The 16,138-nt window shown below is 41.1% G+C and overlaps 1 protein-coding gene across 1 annotated transcript in view; it reads left to right on the forward strand.

Annotated features, from left to right (window-relative positions):
- USP10 (ubiquitin specific peptidase 10) overlaps positions 1–9,794 on the forward strand; it is a 47,732-nt gene extending 37,938 nt beyond the window's left edge. The window contains exons 11-14 of the mRNA XM_027725154.2: positions 2,377–2,542; positions 5,758–5,902; positions 6,782–6,847; positions 9,508–9,794. Of these exons, the coding sequence (XP_027580955.1) occupies positions 2,377–2,542; positions 5,758–5,902; positions 6,782–6,847; positions 9,508–9,695 (565 nt within the window). The 3' untranslated portion in view covers positions 9,696–9,794. The remainder of the gene's footprint in view (positions 1–2,376; positions 2,543–5,757; positions 5,903–6,781; positions 6,848–9,507) is intronic.
- The last annotated feature ends 6,344 nt before the right edge of the window (positions 9,795–16,138 follow it).

Below are 16,138 nucleotides of genomic sequence, written 5' to 3' on the forward strand. Positions count from 1 at the left end.
TGCCTGTGAAATGCTCTGAAATTATTTATTCTGCTGGGTTTTGAGCCAGACAGCTGGCAAATAAAATTATATTTTCCATAGAATTTGGCAGCCAGATGTTTGTAGGTATTGATGGAATTCTGCATCGAGGGCTCACGTACCCAAGGGGTTGTTAATACCTTAAATGTATTTATCCTGGTCAGGATTGTTTAGATCTCTACTTGATTCCATCAGTTTTTGTATTAAAATACTGAGTGAATGCTGTTTTCTGTGGAAGTCCACAGAAAATGATGTAAAGCAAAGGTGATACTGAAAAAAGGCAAAAACTTGCATCAAGGGTCCAATCCAACATCTGCTGTTTGCTGTCACCACGTCCACTGGACTTATCCCTCACACCAGGCCACACAATTTGCCAGAGGAACAGCATCCCATGGGATGTTGGAAAACCTCATCTCTGAGGCTGAGGGTGGAGACAGGAAGGACTGAATATGGAAATGGCAGTAGAATTGCACTAAATGAAAGCATCAGAAACTGGAAAAATGGAATGGAAAAAGCAACCGGGAAAAGATGGTTTGAATTGGCATCTTCAGGTTTGGGAAACTTTTGAATTGGGGAGCTTAAGGCTTGGGAAACTTTGGGCTGGCCTTGCAAGGCTTGAGTCTATTAAATACCTATTAGGCAGACAACCCATAAAGTCTTCCTTAGCAACGTGAGACTTAAATGTGCAAGTACAAGGTTTGCCTGAAAAATTCTTAATGTAGAATTTATGCAGTGCCCAATTAACTATTCATTGCAAATGATGCATTTTCCCCTGTCCAGTTGAGATTTGTAAGTGATGCTGCTACAGAAAAATCATAATCCAGCAAAGGCTTTGCTGTCATATCAATTTCTGCATAACTTTGTGAAGAAAATGTTCTGAACAAATAATACAATATAATTTCTAATATTTTTTTTAAAAAAAGGTTTTTTTAACATTCTTATTTGAGAATATTATTGCTATTTTTCATTAAATTTTAATACCTGGTCTTGAACACAGTTGGAGCTGTTAACATTTTTCTCTGGATTATTGCTCTCAGTAACAGTTTGCTTAAAAAAAAAATAATTAGGAAGTATATCCAAAAGCAGGGACAGGTTTGTTTATTGAAACACTGCTCTTGCCATGTGCTGAAGGTTTTGTCCTTTAACACAGCCAAGGAGGAAGTGTTAAACTGAAATAAAGATGCTACTGTTTTCCATACCCTCCCTTTCCTCTAAAGGATATATATTTGCCAATATAAAGCTGCATTGGCTGTTTCTGTTGGTGCTTCAGGGCTTTCCCTGAGGCAAAGGGGCTCTTTTGTTTAACCTGCATTAATCTGAACATCATTTCCTGTCTGACTTGGAGACATTCCAGCGTGGCCACATGGATCAGAACTGGGTTAGTTATAATTGTGTTTTCAAGCCTTATAATGCACAGCACCATAATAAATGAATCATTTCTTTGGCTGTGTGTAAAGCCACGTTTTTGTAGAAGCTGGAGCTTTTAAATGCAAATATTGCCTTCAAAATAAAATAAAAAAAAAAAATCTTCATTTTTTTTCAGTGAAGTTTAAGACAAATGAAAGTCAGGAAGATCCACTTAGTGCAGTGAACAAAACAGTGCTCACCAAGCCAGGCTACTTAAAAGCTGCAACTGAACACACTTCAAACAAAAACAAAACCCCAAAAAACCCAGGAAACATGTTCTCATGCCCCAGGTCATTACCTCAGCTAGTTTTCCAAAAGGCTCCAATTTATGTACAAAGGAGTAAGTACATGGAGGAAGTCTGGACACAGAAAATGATGGGAGGAAAAGGAAATGCCAGTCCTTGATGGAGCAAAGTTTGTATTTCCTGTGGCAAGATTTAAGCAAACAATTTAAAATCACTGTGAAATTGGTCTTAGTGAAGTGACTAAAAAATTATTATATTTTTATTGGAGAATCTGGAATCAGTTGTAACTTTTACAACAGAACACAGATAAGCATTAGGACTTTGCACTTCTGAAGATGTGTTGGGAAATGGAATTTCAAAACTAACACAAAAAGAGCCTGGAGGTGAACTTCTTTTTTAAATGCATTATCAAAAATTTCAGGCTTTTTCTTTAAACTTTTGATGCTTATCCAGTAGTTGTTTTAATCTTTGCATAAATAAAACAATTCAATTATATCCCATTCAGTATGTCCTTAGTGGATGTTAAAACCCTTTAAATAGCAGTGAGTGTTTCCTGTTGAAACTTAAAGCTTAGCCTTTGTATTTGTGTGTCACTTTGAATTTAATATAAATTGAGTTACTTAAGTAACTTTATTCTGACTTGAAAGTTCTGTATTGTCGAAAATAACACTTTATTACATTTTAACTTTTTTTTTTCCCCCCATAGATCTGTTGTTTACCAGCAGAGTTCCAAGGAGTCTGCTACACTGCAACCTTTCTTCACCCTGCAGCTGGACATCCAGTCAGACAAGATCCGCACAGTGCAGGATGCCTTGGAAAGTTTGGTGGCAAGAGAGTCTGTCCAGGGATACACCACAAAAACCAAGCAGGAGGTGTGTTCTGCTGAGCCTTTTCTTTACAGCCAACTGCTAAAGTCTTTAAAAGGGTTTTTATACAGCTGTTGCTTTACAGATAGTTGTTTGAACACTCTTATGTTAACAAAAGAGGGAGGAGCTTTCCCAAGTGTCCTGCAGCAATAAAATGTCTTAGATGTGAGCACATACACTGAGAGGAAAAGAATTAACTCTTAACCAAAACCATGCCTGTAAATAGCTGGTGTAGTAATTTATTGGAGATTTTACTGCAGTGTATATTAAATTAACAGAGTGAACTGTGGTAATAATACACTTTGTTATGTTTAGCTGATCATAACATACTGATTCCTGGGAATTGCCAGATTTTTGTTAGTAAAGGAGCAGCTCTTCAAAGTATCATGTCAAAGCAGGCTCTTGCTTTAGGAAGAAAACTCCCAGAGCAGAACACTTGCCTGGTTGTGTGTGTGGCTGTCCTTGAGAGGTTTTGGTTTCCACACTTCACTTACAGATCAAAAATGGAAATATTCATTGATGGGAGGCCTGGTAGAAGTCAGTGTAGAACCTCTCTAAAATATCTGATGATCATGATCTTTCTCTCTGGATTAATAATCTGAAATGTTTCAAAAGCCAGTAACACCTCCATTCAGTGTCCTTGGCACTCTGTAGGTGACTGGTTTGCTGTACACCAAAAAAACCAGCTTGTCAGTAATATTATATTCAGTTTTAGGTGATTGGTTCACAGACTTGGAGAATATCCTGAGCTGGAAGGGACCCCCAAGGATCACCCAAGTCCAACTCCCTGCCCAGGACAGCCCCAAAAATTACACCTTGAGAAATGTTCTTCATAGTTGGAAAACACCAATCAAAATGAATGGTGGTATAAAAACTGTGATGTAAAAGGAAGGAATAAGGGGCAGGAGCTGTTCAGCCTCAAGAAATAAAAACATGGAAGTAGAGAGATGGATCCAGATGTAAAAATTAGTGTGTTAAAGGCTGCTCTAAAAAAGAGAAGGCTGATTTTCCTCAGTGATACTCGGACACTAAATTAGGACTAGGAGCTGGACTAGGTGTGCCTGTGGTGCTTGTGGAGTTGTCCTGGCTGCTGTAAGACAGGGTTGGAGAAGCACAACTCAGGATTTACACAAGTGGTCTGACCTGATTCAGAGGGGAAGATCTTGGAGGTCTCCAAGCCCTGTGATTCTCTGTTGCTTTAAGTACCAGGACATTTTATTTTACATTCTCAAGCAGCTTTGCAAAATTTTTTTATCTCCTTTTTCAAATAATACATAATAGTAATAACTACAATAAAAAAATCTTTCCAAGGAGGAAAAGCTTACCTTGGGCTTTGCAGTTTGAGAACCTGTGGTAGAGGGTAATAAATTAAACTTCCCTCTCTAAGGCAGTGCCTTGCTCCTTATGGTGGGCAGCAGTAAAGAACGTCACCTCTGGTGTGCCTGGATTGCTCAGATGGAAATTCCCTGTACACTGTGGATAACTCTGGAGTTGTAGGTGTTCTCTCTGACATTCTTGTTTGTATCTGTGAGTTTTCTAAATACTCCAAGTGAGAATAGGGTGAGATAAAGAAAAGCTGGATCATTTTCTTTGAATAGCTGAAATTTGCCTTGAATGCTCAGAACATTTTTTTTCTCCAGTTGTTTTCCATGTGAAAGAAGCATTTACAATGCAAGCTCATCATGATTTACCACATGGATCTTGTTTTGCCAGTCATTCATTTCTTGGTTTTCCCTGCAGATGGTTTTAACTTCTTGACTGACAACCCAGTGCTCAATTAGGGGGTTTGGAAGAAATGGGTGTTCAAATTAGGTGCTGGAGGTTTGGGCTGGCTTATTTCAGAGTTTGGATGGAAAGACAACTATCCACAGTGTCTTCTAGACTTTTTTTTTTTTTTTAAAGAAATTCAAGTTGTTCTTGTTCTAAAATTGTAGTAAAAACACTGAAATCATTGTCTGTAGAACCAGCAAAGGACTTTGCAGATAGTAATTTCCAGAATGTCTTGCAAAGAAGTATTTAGTATCCATTTTACATTTTTAGCTTTATCAGGATTACTGATAAAGCTAAAAATAATATTATTATATTACTAAAAATTATTGCAGTCTCCTGATTGTTTTAATCTGGATTAAACTGTGGGCATAGAATACATAGGAGAAGAGCAATCTTCCAAATATATGTGAATGATTTATCTTAAAATTTATATTTTAATCACTTTAAGCTGATTTTGAATTTTATGTGTGTATTAATACAAACAGAAAATCAGTCAGATTTTCATGCAGTGTTAAATTAGGCATTTTAAATGTAAACAGCTGTTTAAAATGGAGTGAGCTGTTTAAAATGGAGTGACATCCTCTTGCTGTTTCTGACTTAAATTTCACTTGCATTTGTAGAAAGATGTTTTGGTTCCTTTTGGTCCTACAGTTCAGTTGGTTAAATCTTGACTATTCAATAGTTAATATGTTTTTTAAGGGATTAATTTTTATCCTCACTGAAGTGATTTTCCTTTCACTCTCATTCCTATTTGCAGATGTTTTCAGTGTCTTCAGCAACAAATTGGCCTTCCCTCATTGACTTTTCCAGGTTCCCTTCCCCATACTCCTTAGGAAGAGTCTTCACATTCCCTGGGGTTCTCAAACTGCTCCTTGAGAACCTCAGAAGTTTTACTTTTCAAGCTTGGAAAGAGAGAATAGTTTTTTCCCCATGAGTTTCTATTCCACCCTTAGTGGGTCCTAGCAGAATCAAACCCTGTATTGAAAATAACATGCTGGTGACTGCCAATAAAGAGATTTTTCCCAATAAGAACCGGAGAAAAAACCTTGAGCAGTTATTTTGAGAAGTGTTTTTATGTCTTAATTTCTAGGAAGGCAAAACAATTTTGTTCTGCAATTCTGAGCTCAGTTTCAGCTTTTCAGACAGCAACTTCATATAATTATAACCAAACAGTCCACAAAAATCACTGTTTGGTAGAGAAAAGTGTGGTCATAACTCATATTTTTCTCTTTGAAAATACTGAGTTGTCCTTTAAGACGCCACTTTAGTTGAAGATCCAGTGGGCTTTAAGTCATAAACTGAAGTCTTTCTCATAAATTAATTAACAATAACAAATCTGTTTTTTCTTTTTACAAGTGTATTTAAAATCAAACAGTTATTCCTCATTTGAAGGAGTGATTTTGAGCAGTTAACAAGAAATTACAGGTGTTCTTTGTCTCTGTGTGTGTCAGGTGGAGATCAGCAGAAGAGTCACACTGGAAGAGCTGCCCCCTGTTCTTGTTCTGCACCTCAAGCGGTTCGTGTACGAGAAAACTGGGGGGTGTCAGAAGCTTATCAAGAATATTGAGTATCCTGTTGATCTGGAAATTAGTAAAGGTAAAGATTTTTTGAACAGAATTTCCCCCTCTTTAGAGAAAAAATAACATAGTGTTTCCTCAGGGTATCTGTGTTTGTATTTTATTTCTTCTGCAAAAGATTTTTGTTTTCATTGTTGTTTGAAAACTCAGTAATTTGAATGAATATTTGGTATGTTTTTTCCTTTTTTTTCTTCTTAAAAAGAACACATTTGGGTTTCTGAATTCAGTCTTGGTGAACCTGACATTGCCTCTGTAAGAGTTTGAGCATCTGTTTTGCAAAGAACATTATGATGAAAGATTTTAAAACCTTTGGCACTTCCTAGACAATGGGTTGACCAAAAGAGAGCTTCCTGTGGATTTATGGAATAGGGCTATAGGCTGGAGTAAATATGGAGTAATTATAGACTGCTGAGGACAATAATGGGAAGTGATCCTCTTGAATGAGGGCTGTGTCCCTCTACAAGGCTGTTGCCAAGTAATCCTGGATATTTTTATCACAGATTTAATTCAGAGAAGTGGCAAATTATTTAAATAATTAGTGACTGATGGAAGGAAACTGGTGTTTTATAGAAAATGCAGCCTTGTCATGCCTGACAGCAGGAATGAAAGAGAAAAAATGTAGAGTCTGATCTTTTGCTCTGTTTGGTTTTTTTTCCTTCATTTTTGGTAGTATTTTTAAACCTTCCATAAACTACAGTGTTCAGCAAACCTGAAAATTCAGTCTCTTGATTAGGAGTTATCAGAACCATGATCATTCTTTAAAGGCTGCAGAAGAAATCTCAGTTCAGCTTTCTCCCTTATGATAGTGTTGGTTTCTTTGAGAAGTAATTGATCCTCTTGAAATTAAATTTTGAAATTTTCTAACTGTTGCCTTTTTGTCTTTGTTTTCCTCCTCCAGAGCTACTATCTCCTGGTGTGAAAAGTAAAATTTTTAAAGGCCAAAGAACCTACCGGCTCTTTGCAGGTATTTAATCTCTGTGCCTCTGGTCCCTGTGTTGCAAATGCAAAATCTTCATATGGAATTGGAGAAACACTGGAGTTCCCTGGATTATAGAAAGTATTTTCTTTTAAATTATACTGAAGTAGCTTGTGGGTGTCAAATTCTTGTATTTAATAGGGTTTTTGCATGTGTATATACATGTATATTGTTATATCTGTATTTATGGATCTCACTGATCCAACTTTGCAAAAAGTTTTGTAGCAGATCCGCCCTGAAAAATACCAGCAGAAGCTGAAACTAAAATACAGCACAGATTCTCAGAATAATGTTTCAAATGTCTTTGGAAAAGGCTGTTTGAATGCTGGCTTTGCATCCCCTTGAACCCCAACTTCTGTGTCACCAAATCTGTGCCAGTACTGGCGGCCTTGTGTGACTTGGAGCTGTGACCACTGAGGTTACAGAAGGGAAGAACATCCCTGTCCCTTGTGGAAATTCAGGAGTGTTTCTGGCAGTGCAGTTGTTTTTATCCATAGTGATTTTCATGGGACAAGTTTAGGCAGCAGATTTAAGGTGACTTGAGTTACCACTGTGATTTTTTTTCTAACTCTTTCTGTGGAAAAGTGCAGTATTTCAGCCTTCTGCCAGCATTCTCATCCACAGAAACAGCTTGTTGGATGAATTTTGAATTATCAAAATAAGCTTTTGAAGAATTAAGTTTCAGATATCATCCAGAATTTGCCTACCTGTCGAACAATAAAGTTTAGAAAATAATTCAGGTTAGGCTAATGTAAAAGAATTACTTGCTAAATTCCCTCACATGTACAGATGAAGAGTATTGTGCCTTTTGCAGAAAAGAGACGTTTAAGGAAAGAAGGCAGTTTGAGTCTCTCTTGGAATTAGCAGTTAATCAGAGATGTTCAGTGCACAGGTTTGTTAAGGAGGTTACTGAGAACTAATAAATATGAAACTTGTAGATTGGTTCTTTCCTAGAACTTTTTTTTCAGGATAATATTACAGTGAAAATGAAAGCCATGGTTGGAGGGGGATAACTGCACTGATGACAAATATGAGCCAGTTAGAAAAGTGTGCCCTGATTTTTATTTTTTTTAAATAGATCACTACATAGTTTGACCTGATTTTTTCAATAGGCCTTTAGAGAGGTTTTTATTTACAAACATTTTCAATAGAATACTGTTGTGGTCAGCAGAGTGAATGTGTACATTATCCCCCCAAGTGTGGCGGTGCCTGTTGGAAGGCTCTGCAGGGTGTACTGCACACATTGCAAATGGCCTTTGCGAGGCAAATCCTTTCCAGAAAACCCTCTGGGAAGTTATAAAAAGCAATTTGATGCTTTTGATTCTTAATTCACTTAACCCTTTGTTTAGAATCATGAGCTTTGCTATGCTGGAGAAGCGTGACGAATATTACTCTTGGCAAGGGGGAATGGCTTCACACTGACAGAGGGCAAGGTTGGATTAGATATTGGAAGGGAATTCTTCCCTGTGAGGGTGGTGAGGGGCTGGGATGGAATTCTCAGAGAAGCTGTGGCTGCCCCATCCCTGGATGGGCATGGTCTTAAGCTCTGCCAGGGGAGGTTTAGGTTGGATGTTAGGAAGGAATTCTTTACAGAGAGGGTAGTCAGGCATTGGAATGGGCTGCCCAGGGAAGTGGTGGATTTTCTGTCCCTGGGGGTTTTTAAGATGAGACTGGATGTGGCACTGAGTGCTGTGGTCTAGTAACCACGGTGGTAGTGGATCAAGGGTTGGACTTGATCTCAGAGGTCTTTTCCAACCTGGCTGATTCTATGATTCTATGAAGTGTCCAAGGCCAAGTTGGACGGGACTTGGAGCATCCTGATCTAGCAGAAGGTGTCCCTGCCCATGGCAGGGAGTGGAATGAGATGAGCTTTAAGGTCCCTTCCAACCCAAACCATGCAGTGATTCTACACAGAATCAAATGTAAGCAAGAACTAAAAAATACTTAAAGATTGTTGCCTAAGCCAGATCATCCCGTCTGGAGAAAACAATGAGGGGCAGTGGGTTGACTCCGTTGGTCAGAACATGGTGCTAATAATCATAGAATTATAGGATCATAGAATCAGCTGGGTTGGAAGGGACCTCCGAGATCATCAAGTCCAATCCTTGATCCAACACCGCTGCGGTTGCCAGCCCATGGCACTGATGCCACATCCAGTCTTGTCTTAAAAGCCTCCAGGGACGGAGAATCCACCACTTCCCTGGGCAACCCATTCCAATGGCTGATCACCCTCTCTGTAAAGAAATTCTTTCTGATATCCAACCTAAACCTCCCCTGGCACAGCTTAAGACCATGCCCTCTTGTCTTGCTGATAGCTGCCTGGGAGAAGAGACCAACCCCCACCTGGCTACAACCTCCTGTTAGGGAGTTGTAGAGAGTGATGAGGTCTCCCCTGAGCTTCCTCTTCTCCAGGCTGAACAGCCCCAGCTCCCTCACCCTCTCCTCACAGGACTTGTGCTCAAGTCCCTTCACCAGCCTAGTTGCTCTCCTCTGGACCTGCTCCAGGAATAATTCCAAGGTCGTGGGTTCAATCCTTCACTTAAGAGTTGAACTGTGATCTTTGCGGGTCCCTTTGTTCCCCCGTTTCCCCGGCTCTGTGTGTGTGTGTGTGTGTGGTGCCTTCGTGCCTCACGCCTGTCTCCCCGCAGTTGTGTATCACCACGGGAACAGCGCCACGGGCGGCCACTACACCACGGACGTCTTCCAAATCGGGCTCAACGGCTGGTTGCGCATCGACGACCAGGCCGTGAAGGTGATCCATCAGTACCAGGTGGTGAAGCCGACTGCGGAACGCACAGCCTACCTCCTGTACTACCGCCGCGTGGACCTGCTGTGACCCTGCCTGCAGCACCCTGCTCTCTAGGACGCCAACTATCACTAATTTCCTCTCCTCTAAATGCTCTTCTGAGTGAATCTATTTTTTCTTTTTTTTGTTTTCTTTTCCTTTTTTTCTTTTTTTTCTTTTCCTTTTTTCTTTTTTTTCTTTTCCTTTTTTTATTTTCCTTTTTATTTCTTTTCCTTTTTTTTTCTTTTTTTTTTAATTTTTCCTTTTGTTTGTTTCATTTCCCTCCTTTTTTTTTTCCACCCCACCCCGCCTCGCAACTATAAGAGTGATCAAGGAAACGACCGCGGGTTTGTGCGCGACGTAGCTTGTGTTGACTTTTTTGCCAGAATGAAGTCGCTTGGTTGGAAGACTCGAGTCTTGTGAATCACACAAAAAAAAAAATAATACGAAACAAAAATTAATCTGAGTTCATGCTGAATCCTAAGATAATAAAGGGATTGACATTTAATTCCCACTTTCTAAATGCGTAGTAGAAGAAAACCCTGCACCAGCAACAGAACTTGTAGATTTCTGTGAAAATGTTTTATCTTTACTTCAGTAAAAAAAAAAAAAATTAAAAAAAATATAAAAAAAAAATATAAAAATAAAAAAGCTCTCTCTGCTTTCCCCAATAGTTTTTTGATAAGTGGTAAAATATGAGCCGATGTGTATGAGATGGAAATGGTCCTTTGTGCTTCAAAACATGTACAAACTGCAGAGTTGCTGGTTCCTGATAAGAAGACACATTTTAATAATTGTGCGATGAGAAACTGCTTAAGTACACATTGCAGATCAAATATTTGGAGTTAAGATGTTAGTCTATATAGATGGGTGATTGTAACTTTATTGCTATTAAGAAATTTCAAACTGCATTTATGCTTCTGTGTACATGAAATTAAGAAAATGGGCAAAATAATTAAGATTGATATTTCTTTAAGTCTGCTTTGTTTAATTTTGCTGTCTGCTCTCCTATAATGTTGAGTTCCTAATTGTACACAGTTTAGTGATATCTAGAAGTATAAAGTTGTCGCCCATCAATAAAAGTCACAAAGTTGGTTTAAGGTGTGTGTGTGGGTTTTGTTTTTCCTCAGGTGTAAATCCTACCCTTGGAAACTCCAAAGATTTCCATGTAGCACTTCCATGAGGTGTAGGGAGCCTTCCCCAGCTGAAGTGTAGATTATTTTCTTTCAATTTTACAACTTCTTGAAACTTCAGAATGTCCCATTTTGCACTGGGTGGAGCTGAATGTTGAGGGGAAGGAGGAGGACATCAGTCATCCCAAGGGATGTGGCAGTCCCTTGGGACTGAGCTGAACCCTGGCCAGCCAGGAGAGGGAATGGAATCCTTCTGTATCCTCCTGAAAGCCTCCCACAGTTGTTTCTGAGGTAGGTGGTGGTTTATCTTCAACTAAACTATTCCCTCCTTTAGCCAGTTGACATTTTCATGGAAAACTTTTGGTAAAAAAATGTGTTGGATGAGCAGCAGACCTGTTGAAAGCCCTCCTGGTTTGCCCTGGCTCATCTTCCCTCTCCTGGGGTGGTGAAGAGCTCGGGATTTTCCTGCCTGTGGATCACTCCTGGCAATGCTGTTACCATTCCATCCAGGAAGGAGCTTCCTGCCCAGGCCTCCAGCTGTAGGTGGGAGTGTCCAGCCCAGTAGCACTTTGGGATGGTCCTGTTTTCCCTGCTCAAAGGTGGGTGCTTATGAGATGGATGCTCTCTTTCTGGAATGTTCAGGCAGGGTTAATTTTATCACTATTGCAATCCTGATGCTGGGAAAGTTAATTGATGCTTTGTCAGTTGTTTTGTATATCCAAATGTATTGGGTTTTTTTCATAGCTAATCAGGTTTTATTAGTGTTTTCTGATATACAAATCATGACTGAGACACTGTTCCTGATTTTGGTGACATTCCACCCATTCTGAAACAATTTTCTGTCCAGAGCTCACTTGGATTTTGGCTGGTTGCAGGGAAAACCTCAGTTCCTGGCTGCTCACTGGGCAGGGTGCCCTGGAGCTGGGGCTGCCCAAGGGCTGGTGCTCCCAAGGTTTCCCAATGCAGGAATTGCCCTGGAGCCACACTGGTGAGACATGGAGCATTGAGCATTCTGCTTTGATTTGGAAATCTGAGGGGAGTGGGGGGTTGTTCCAAACAGGAGGGAAATCAGATTTTGAAATGACTCTTCTGTGCTGGTTATTCACGTCTTGTTCCTGCACCCTGGTTGAAGTAGTTTTCTGCATTGCAGAAACCCTGTTTTTAATTATTCTCGTGGCTGTGTTGGGTATTTATTTACCTGTATCTCCAGGGCATTGTGTAAAGCTGCATTTCTGATAGTGTAGGTTTGCCTGAATATTCCAGATAAAGTTGCAGGTGATCAGTAATTAATACATTACTTGCTAGAGGTTACAAGTGTTACTAATTTTTAAAGATATGGCAATGAGTCATTTCCAGTTTAAAAATCAAGTGTTGAAATCCACTCTTAGTATGACTTGGAAGTGTTCAGATGGTAGGAATTTTTAAAATTTTCACGGAGGATGTTACGAATGCACTTGTTGGTAAAATCTGACTTCTGCAGTGGATTACTCAAGGGGAAATAAAAAATATGTGGCAACATTGATGTGGACACATAGCCACAATTTTTATTTTCTGGATTAAGCTCCTCCCATTGTTGCAAAATGAGGATTTTGCAGCCTTTTGATCATTTGCTTTGTCTGTGTGTGATTATGTAAAAGAAAACCCCAACACCCACAGGAACCCCCCCAATACACCGTAAATCCGGTGGTTGTTTACTGATGTTTAAACTAGGATTTAAGCAATGTGTTGTTTGTTTTTTTTTAAATGCACATTAAGAGCTAAAGTTTTCAGAACTGGAAACTTTGGATGTGCAGGTCCAAAGGGCTGTTGGGAAAACCTTGTGCCATAAGCCAGGTCTGCAGGGGAACAGTTGGATGGGGTTGGGGAGGAGGATTATCAAAGGCACAAGGTATTTGGGGGTGGGGGGAGGTCGTGTGTGTTTTAATTAGGAAACTACTGGTTTCCATAATATCCCCTGGAGATGATGTCACACTTGGGGCTGGGCTGCAGGAGAGGGCAGTGGTGGTCTGTGCCAGCTTTATCTTTGTAAATGTGCTCTAAATCTCTCTGGTTTTGACTAGGAATGAGGAACGAGCCTTGGACGTGCTGGGGATGTTCCCAAGATTTTGGAGGTTGGTGCAACTGGAGATTTATTTCAGGCTATTTTAAATTACCCAATAGGATTTTTTTGGAAAGAATTCTGTATGGGCAAATAACTAGCTGTAAGGGCTGTGGAGTTTGTGATTGCAATTCACCTTCTCTGTTTCGGGGTGAAACCTCGAAGTCCTGGGTTAATAATGCTGACCTGTCTCAGTCTGCAGATCTGTACCAGTTACTTTATTATTATACCTGTTTATTTATTATTCTATTATTATAGAAGTGTGTTTCTACATCTCTCACTGCAGATGTGACCAGGGAATGTGGGGAGATGTGAGAAAAAGGTGAGACGTTTTCATGGAGTCCCAGAACAGTATGGATTGGAAGGGACCTCAAAGCTCATCTCGTTCCACCCTCTGCCATGGGCAGGGACACCTTCCACTAGCCCAGGCTGCTCCAAGCCCTGTCCAACTTGGTCTTGAACACTTCCAGGGGTGGGACAACCTGTGCCTCACCACCCTCACTGTGAAGAATTTTGTAGCTTTTAGTGCACATTTCACTTTTACTTAGTGTAGTCAGTGGTGCTCCCAAAATTTTCTGAAATTACTGCTGCTTGTCTGCGTATTTCCTTTTCTTACCTCAGCCTTTACCTGGGCACTGATGAAAAAGCTCAGGTTTTATGGGGAGTTGTTTTCTTGCATATCATGAGCTGATTAAACATTTGGGAGAATGTTCTTTATTGTAAGAGGGTGGAAAAGAAGCTGCAGATGAACCTGTTTGGTCAGTCCAGGCTGCCCGAAAACTGGAGAGCAGCGAGAAAGGATAATAGGGGTTCACAGTGCCAAATATTAGTTGTGCTTGGGAGTAAATCTATAAATGCCTTTCACTCCTGTCACTTGGATCTCCACAATTCATCTGCTAATTAATTTGTTCATTCATCTGCTGATGAATCTAGAGGCAGACCTCTGGATTGCCACTTTGCTGTGTGGTCAAGACATCTTCCCCCCCATCCCTGCTGGAGAGCAAGGTGGATGTGGCAGGGACTTCCTGGCTACCTCTGCCCCACTGCATCAAAGTGCAGGCAGGAGGAGAAACGTAAGTAGGCAGCAAAGCAGGGGGTGGTTTCCCCAAACCTGAGCGTGGCCGTGCCTGGTGCCCCTCAGGAGCAGCCCAGGGGCTGCTGGTCCCCACTGCTCTCGTTGTACGTGGTCACAGACAAGTTCCTGCAGGTTTCACCCTGGTATTCCCCTTGTGCTCCCTCTGCTCTGGAGGAGGAGTCAAGCCCAGAGAACACCAGGAGTTACCCTGCAGTTTTCAGCCTCTCCCCCTGCTGTTCCCTCTGCCCTGCCTGGCTTTGGGCCTGTTATTGCTTGTTGGAATAGGAAATAAAGGGGAATTAATTCAAGTTGAAGATCAAGACATGCTGTCTGCATGATCAATTAGGAGGGCACAGGGAAATCTGTGTCTCTTCCCATTCATTGGTTATTCCATTAAAAGCCTCTCTCCTAATATATACTTATATATGCAGCCTGCTTTATGTGGCTTTTACCACATATGAAATGGAGACATTGTAATCAAGGCAGTAATAATGTGGAATGATTAAAAGTAACTTCTGATTGTTTTGGCTTTAGTTGAACATATGGCCCAAAAGTGCTGACTTCAGACAAAATGAGGTGGATAAAATGCCTCATTCCAGGTTGTGCTCATCCCTAAACACAACCATACCTTGTACAGTGAAACCAGCCTGGTATATGTTAAAAAAATAAATTAAAAAAATCAAATCTTTGTAGATTTGATTGTAGCTGGGTTGATGGGGCAGTCAGACGGCCCAAACCATCCTGCAGGGAATCATTTCCCATAAGAACATTTGTGGAGATTACAAAATACCGAATTTCTCTGAGGTCTGGAAATTATTTGTACGTCAGCATGTGAGATTGAGAATGAGTTAATTCAGCTTTATGGTAATTGGGGTGAACAGCACCTTCTGAGGGCTGTGAGTCAGGGCTGGGGAGCTGTGTGGTTTTGGGGTGGCAGCCTGTGTGGGGGCACGATGGTTCACCGGGTTGGGCCTCGTTATTCAGAGAAATTAGGAATTGGGGGAACTGCAGCACCTTTCAGCTGATTAAATAAGCCTTCAGGAAATACAGCAAAGTCACTGATCCAGAGTGAGTCAGAGGAGCAAGGAAAAAAAAAAAAGGAGGATACAGTGATTTTACAGTAAAGCAGTTCAGAACCTTCTGGCAGCCCAGTTCTGGGTGGTCTTTCCCAGTGTTAGTGGCAAAGTCTGAGCTTTTTTGGGAGCAAACTGCCCAGATTGCACTGAATTGCTCCTGGCAGGGTAGAAGTGCCAGGTCCAACTGCTGGACCATGTGTTGTCAGTTCACATACACAGTTTGTTTTGAAGTAAATAGAAACTCTTTGTAAATACAGCTGGGAGAGCGTGGCCAGTGGAGAAGAGCAGCCAGAAGGGGTGTTGTGGCTGTACCAGGCTGCAGGACTGGGGCTGACTGGTGAGGACTGGCTCCCTGTCTCACTTGAAAACAGAGCAGAAGATACACCCCGAGTGATGGGAATCTGCAAGTTCCTGAAAAATTCTCAGGAAAATGGTGTAAGAGACAAAATCAAATCAACAGTTATGCCTTGGAGTGCACTCCAGAGGGTTCTGTTCTCTGCTCAGAGCAGTTGTGCTCTCTCAATTGCCAATATTTGCTGCTCTTGAACGAGTTTGATAAATGTCCTTCTGCTTTCTGAGCGCTGCTGGGTCGAAACAAACCCCCGGGAATATCTTGTAAACTCCCTTCTAGTAAACAGTAAATAAAAGCGGTTGGTGTTTTGCCTGAAGAAATAAATATTGACTGCTTAGAAGAATGGAAGGACTTTTCTTTTCCCTAAGAACTTTGGAGAGAGGACTAGGCAGTGGATTTGGAAAAGACACGGCAGCTTTGCTTGGATGTGCCAAATCCAGGAGATTGATGTTCCCCTGCCTCCACGTTGGGTTGTCACTGGTGCTGCTTCCACAGAGGGACACCCCGGGTGATGTGCTGTCCCTGGAGTGCTGCTGGATGGGGATCCCACGGGACTCCCATGCACGGTGATGCCTGGATCTGCTCATCCCTCTGTGGGCTGGAGCTGCCGCAGCGGAGGTGCCGTAACACACCCGTGCTGTTACTCACCGGAGCGGTTTGTTTTTTCCCGTTTGTTTACTTAAAGAAAAGGGAAGGAACTTTCAGCTTGTCTTTTGCTCAATCGTTTCCCTTCACTGTGAGTAAAACCACGGCAATGGGC

The sequence above is a fragment of the Pipra filicauda genome, unplaced genomic scaffold (genome assembly GCF_003945595.2).
Source record: "Pipra filicauda isolate LSUMZ 115617 unplaced genomic scaffold, ASM394559v2 scaffold159_size1710840_pilon, whole genome shotgun sequence".
NCBI lineage: Eukaryota > Metazoa > Chordata > Aves > Passeriformes > Pipridae > Pipra > Pipra filicauda.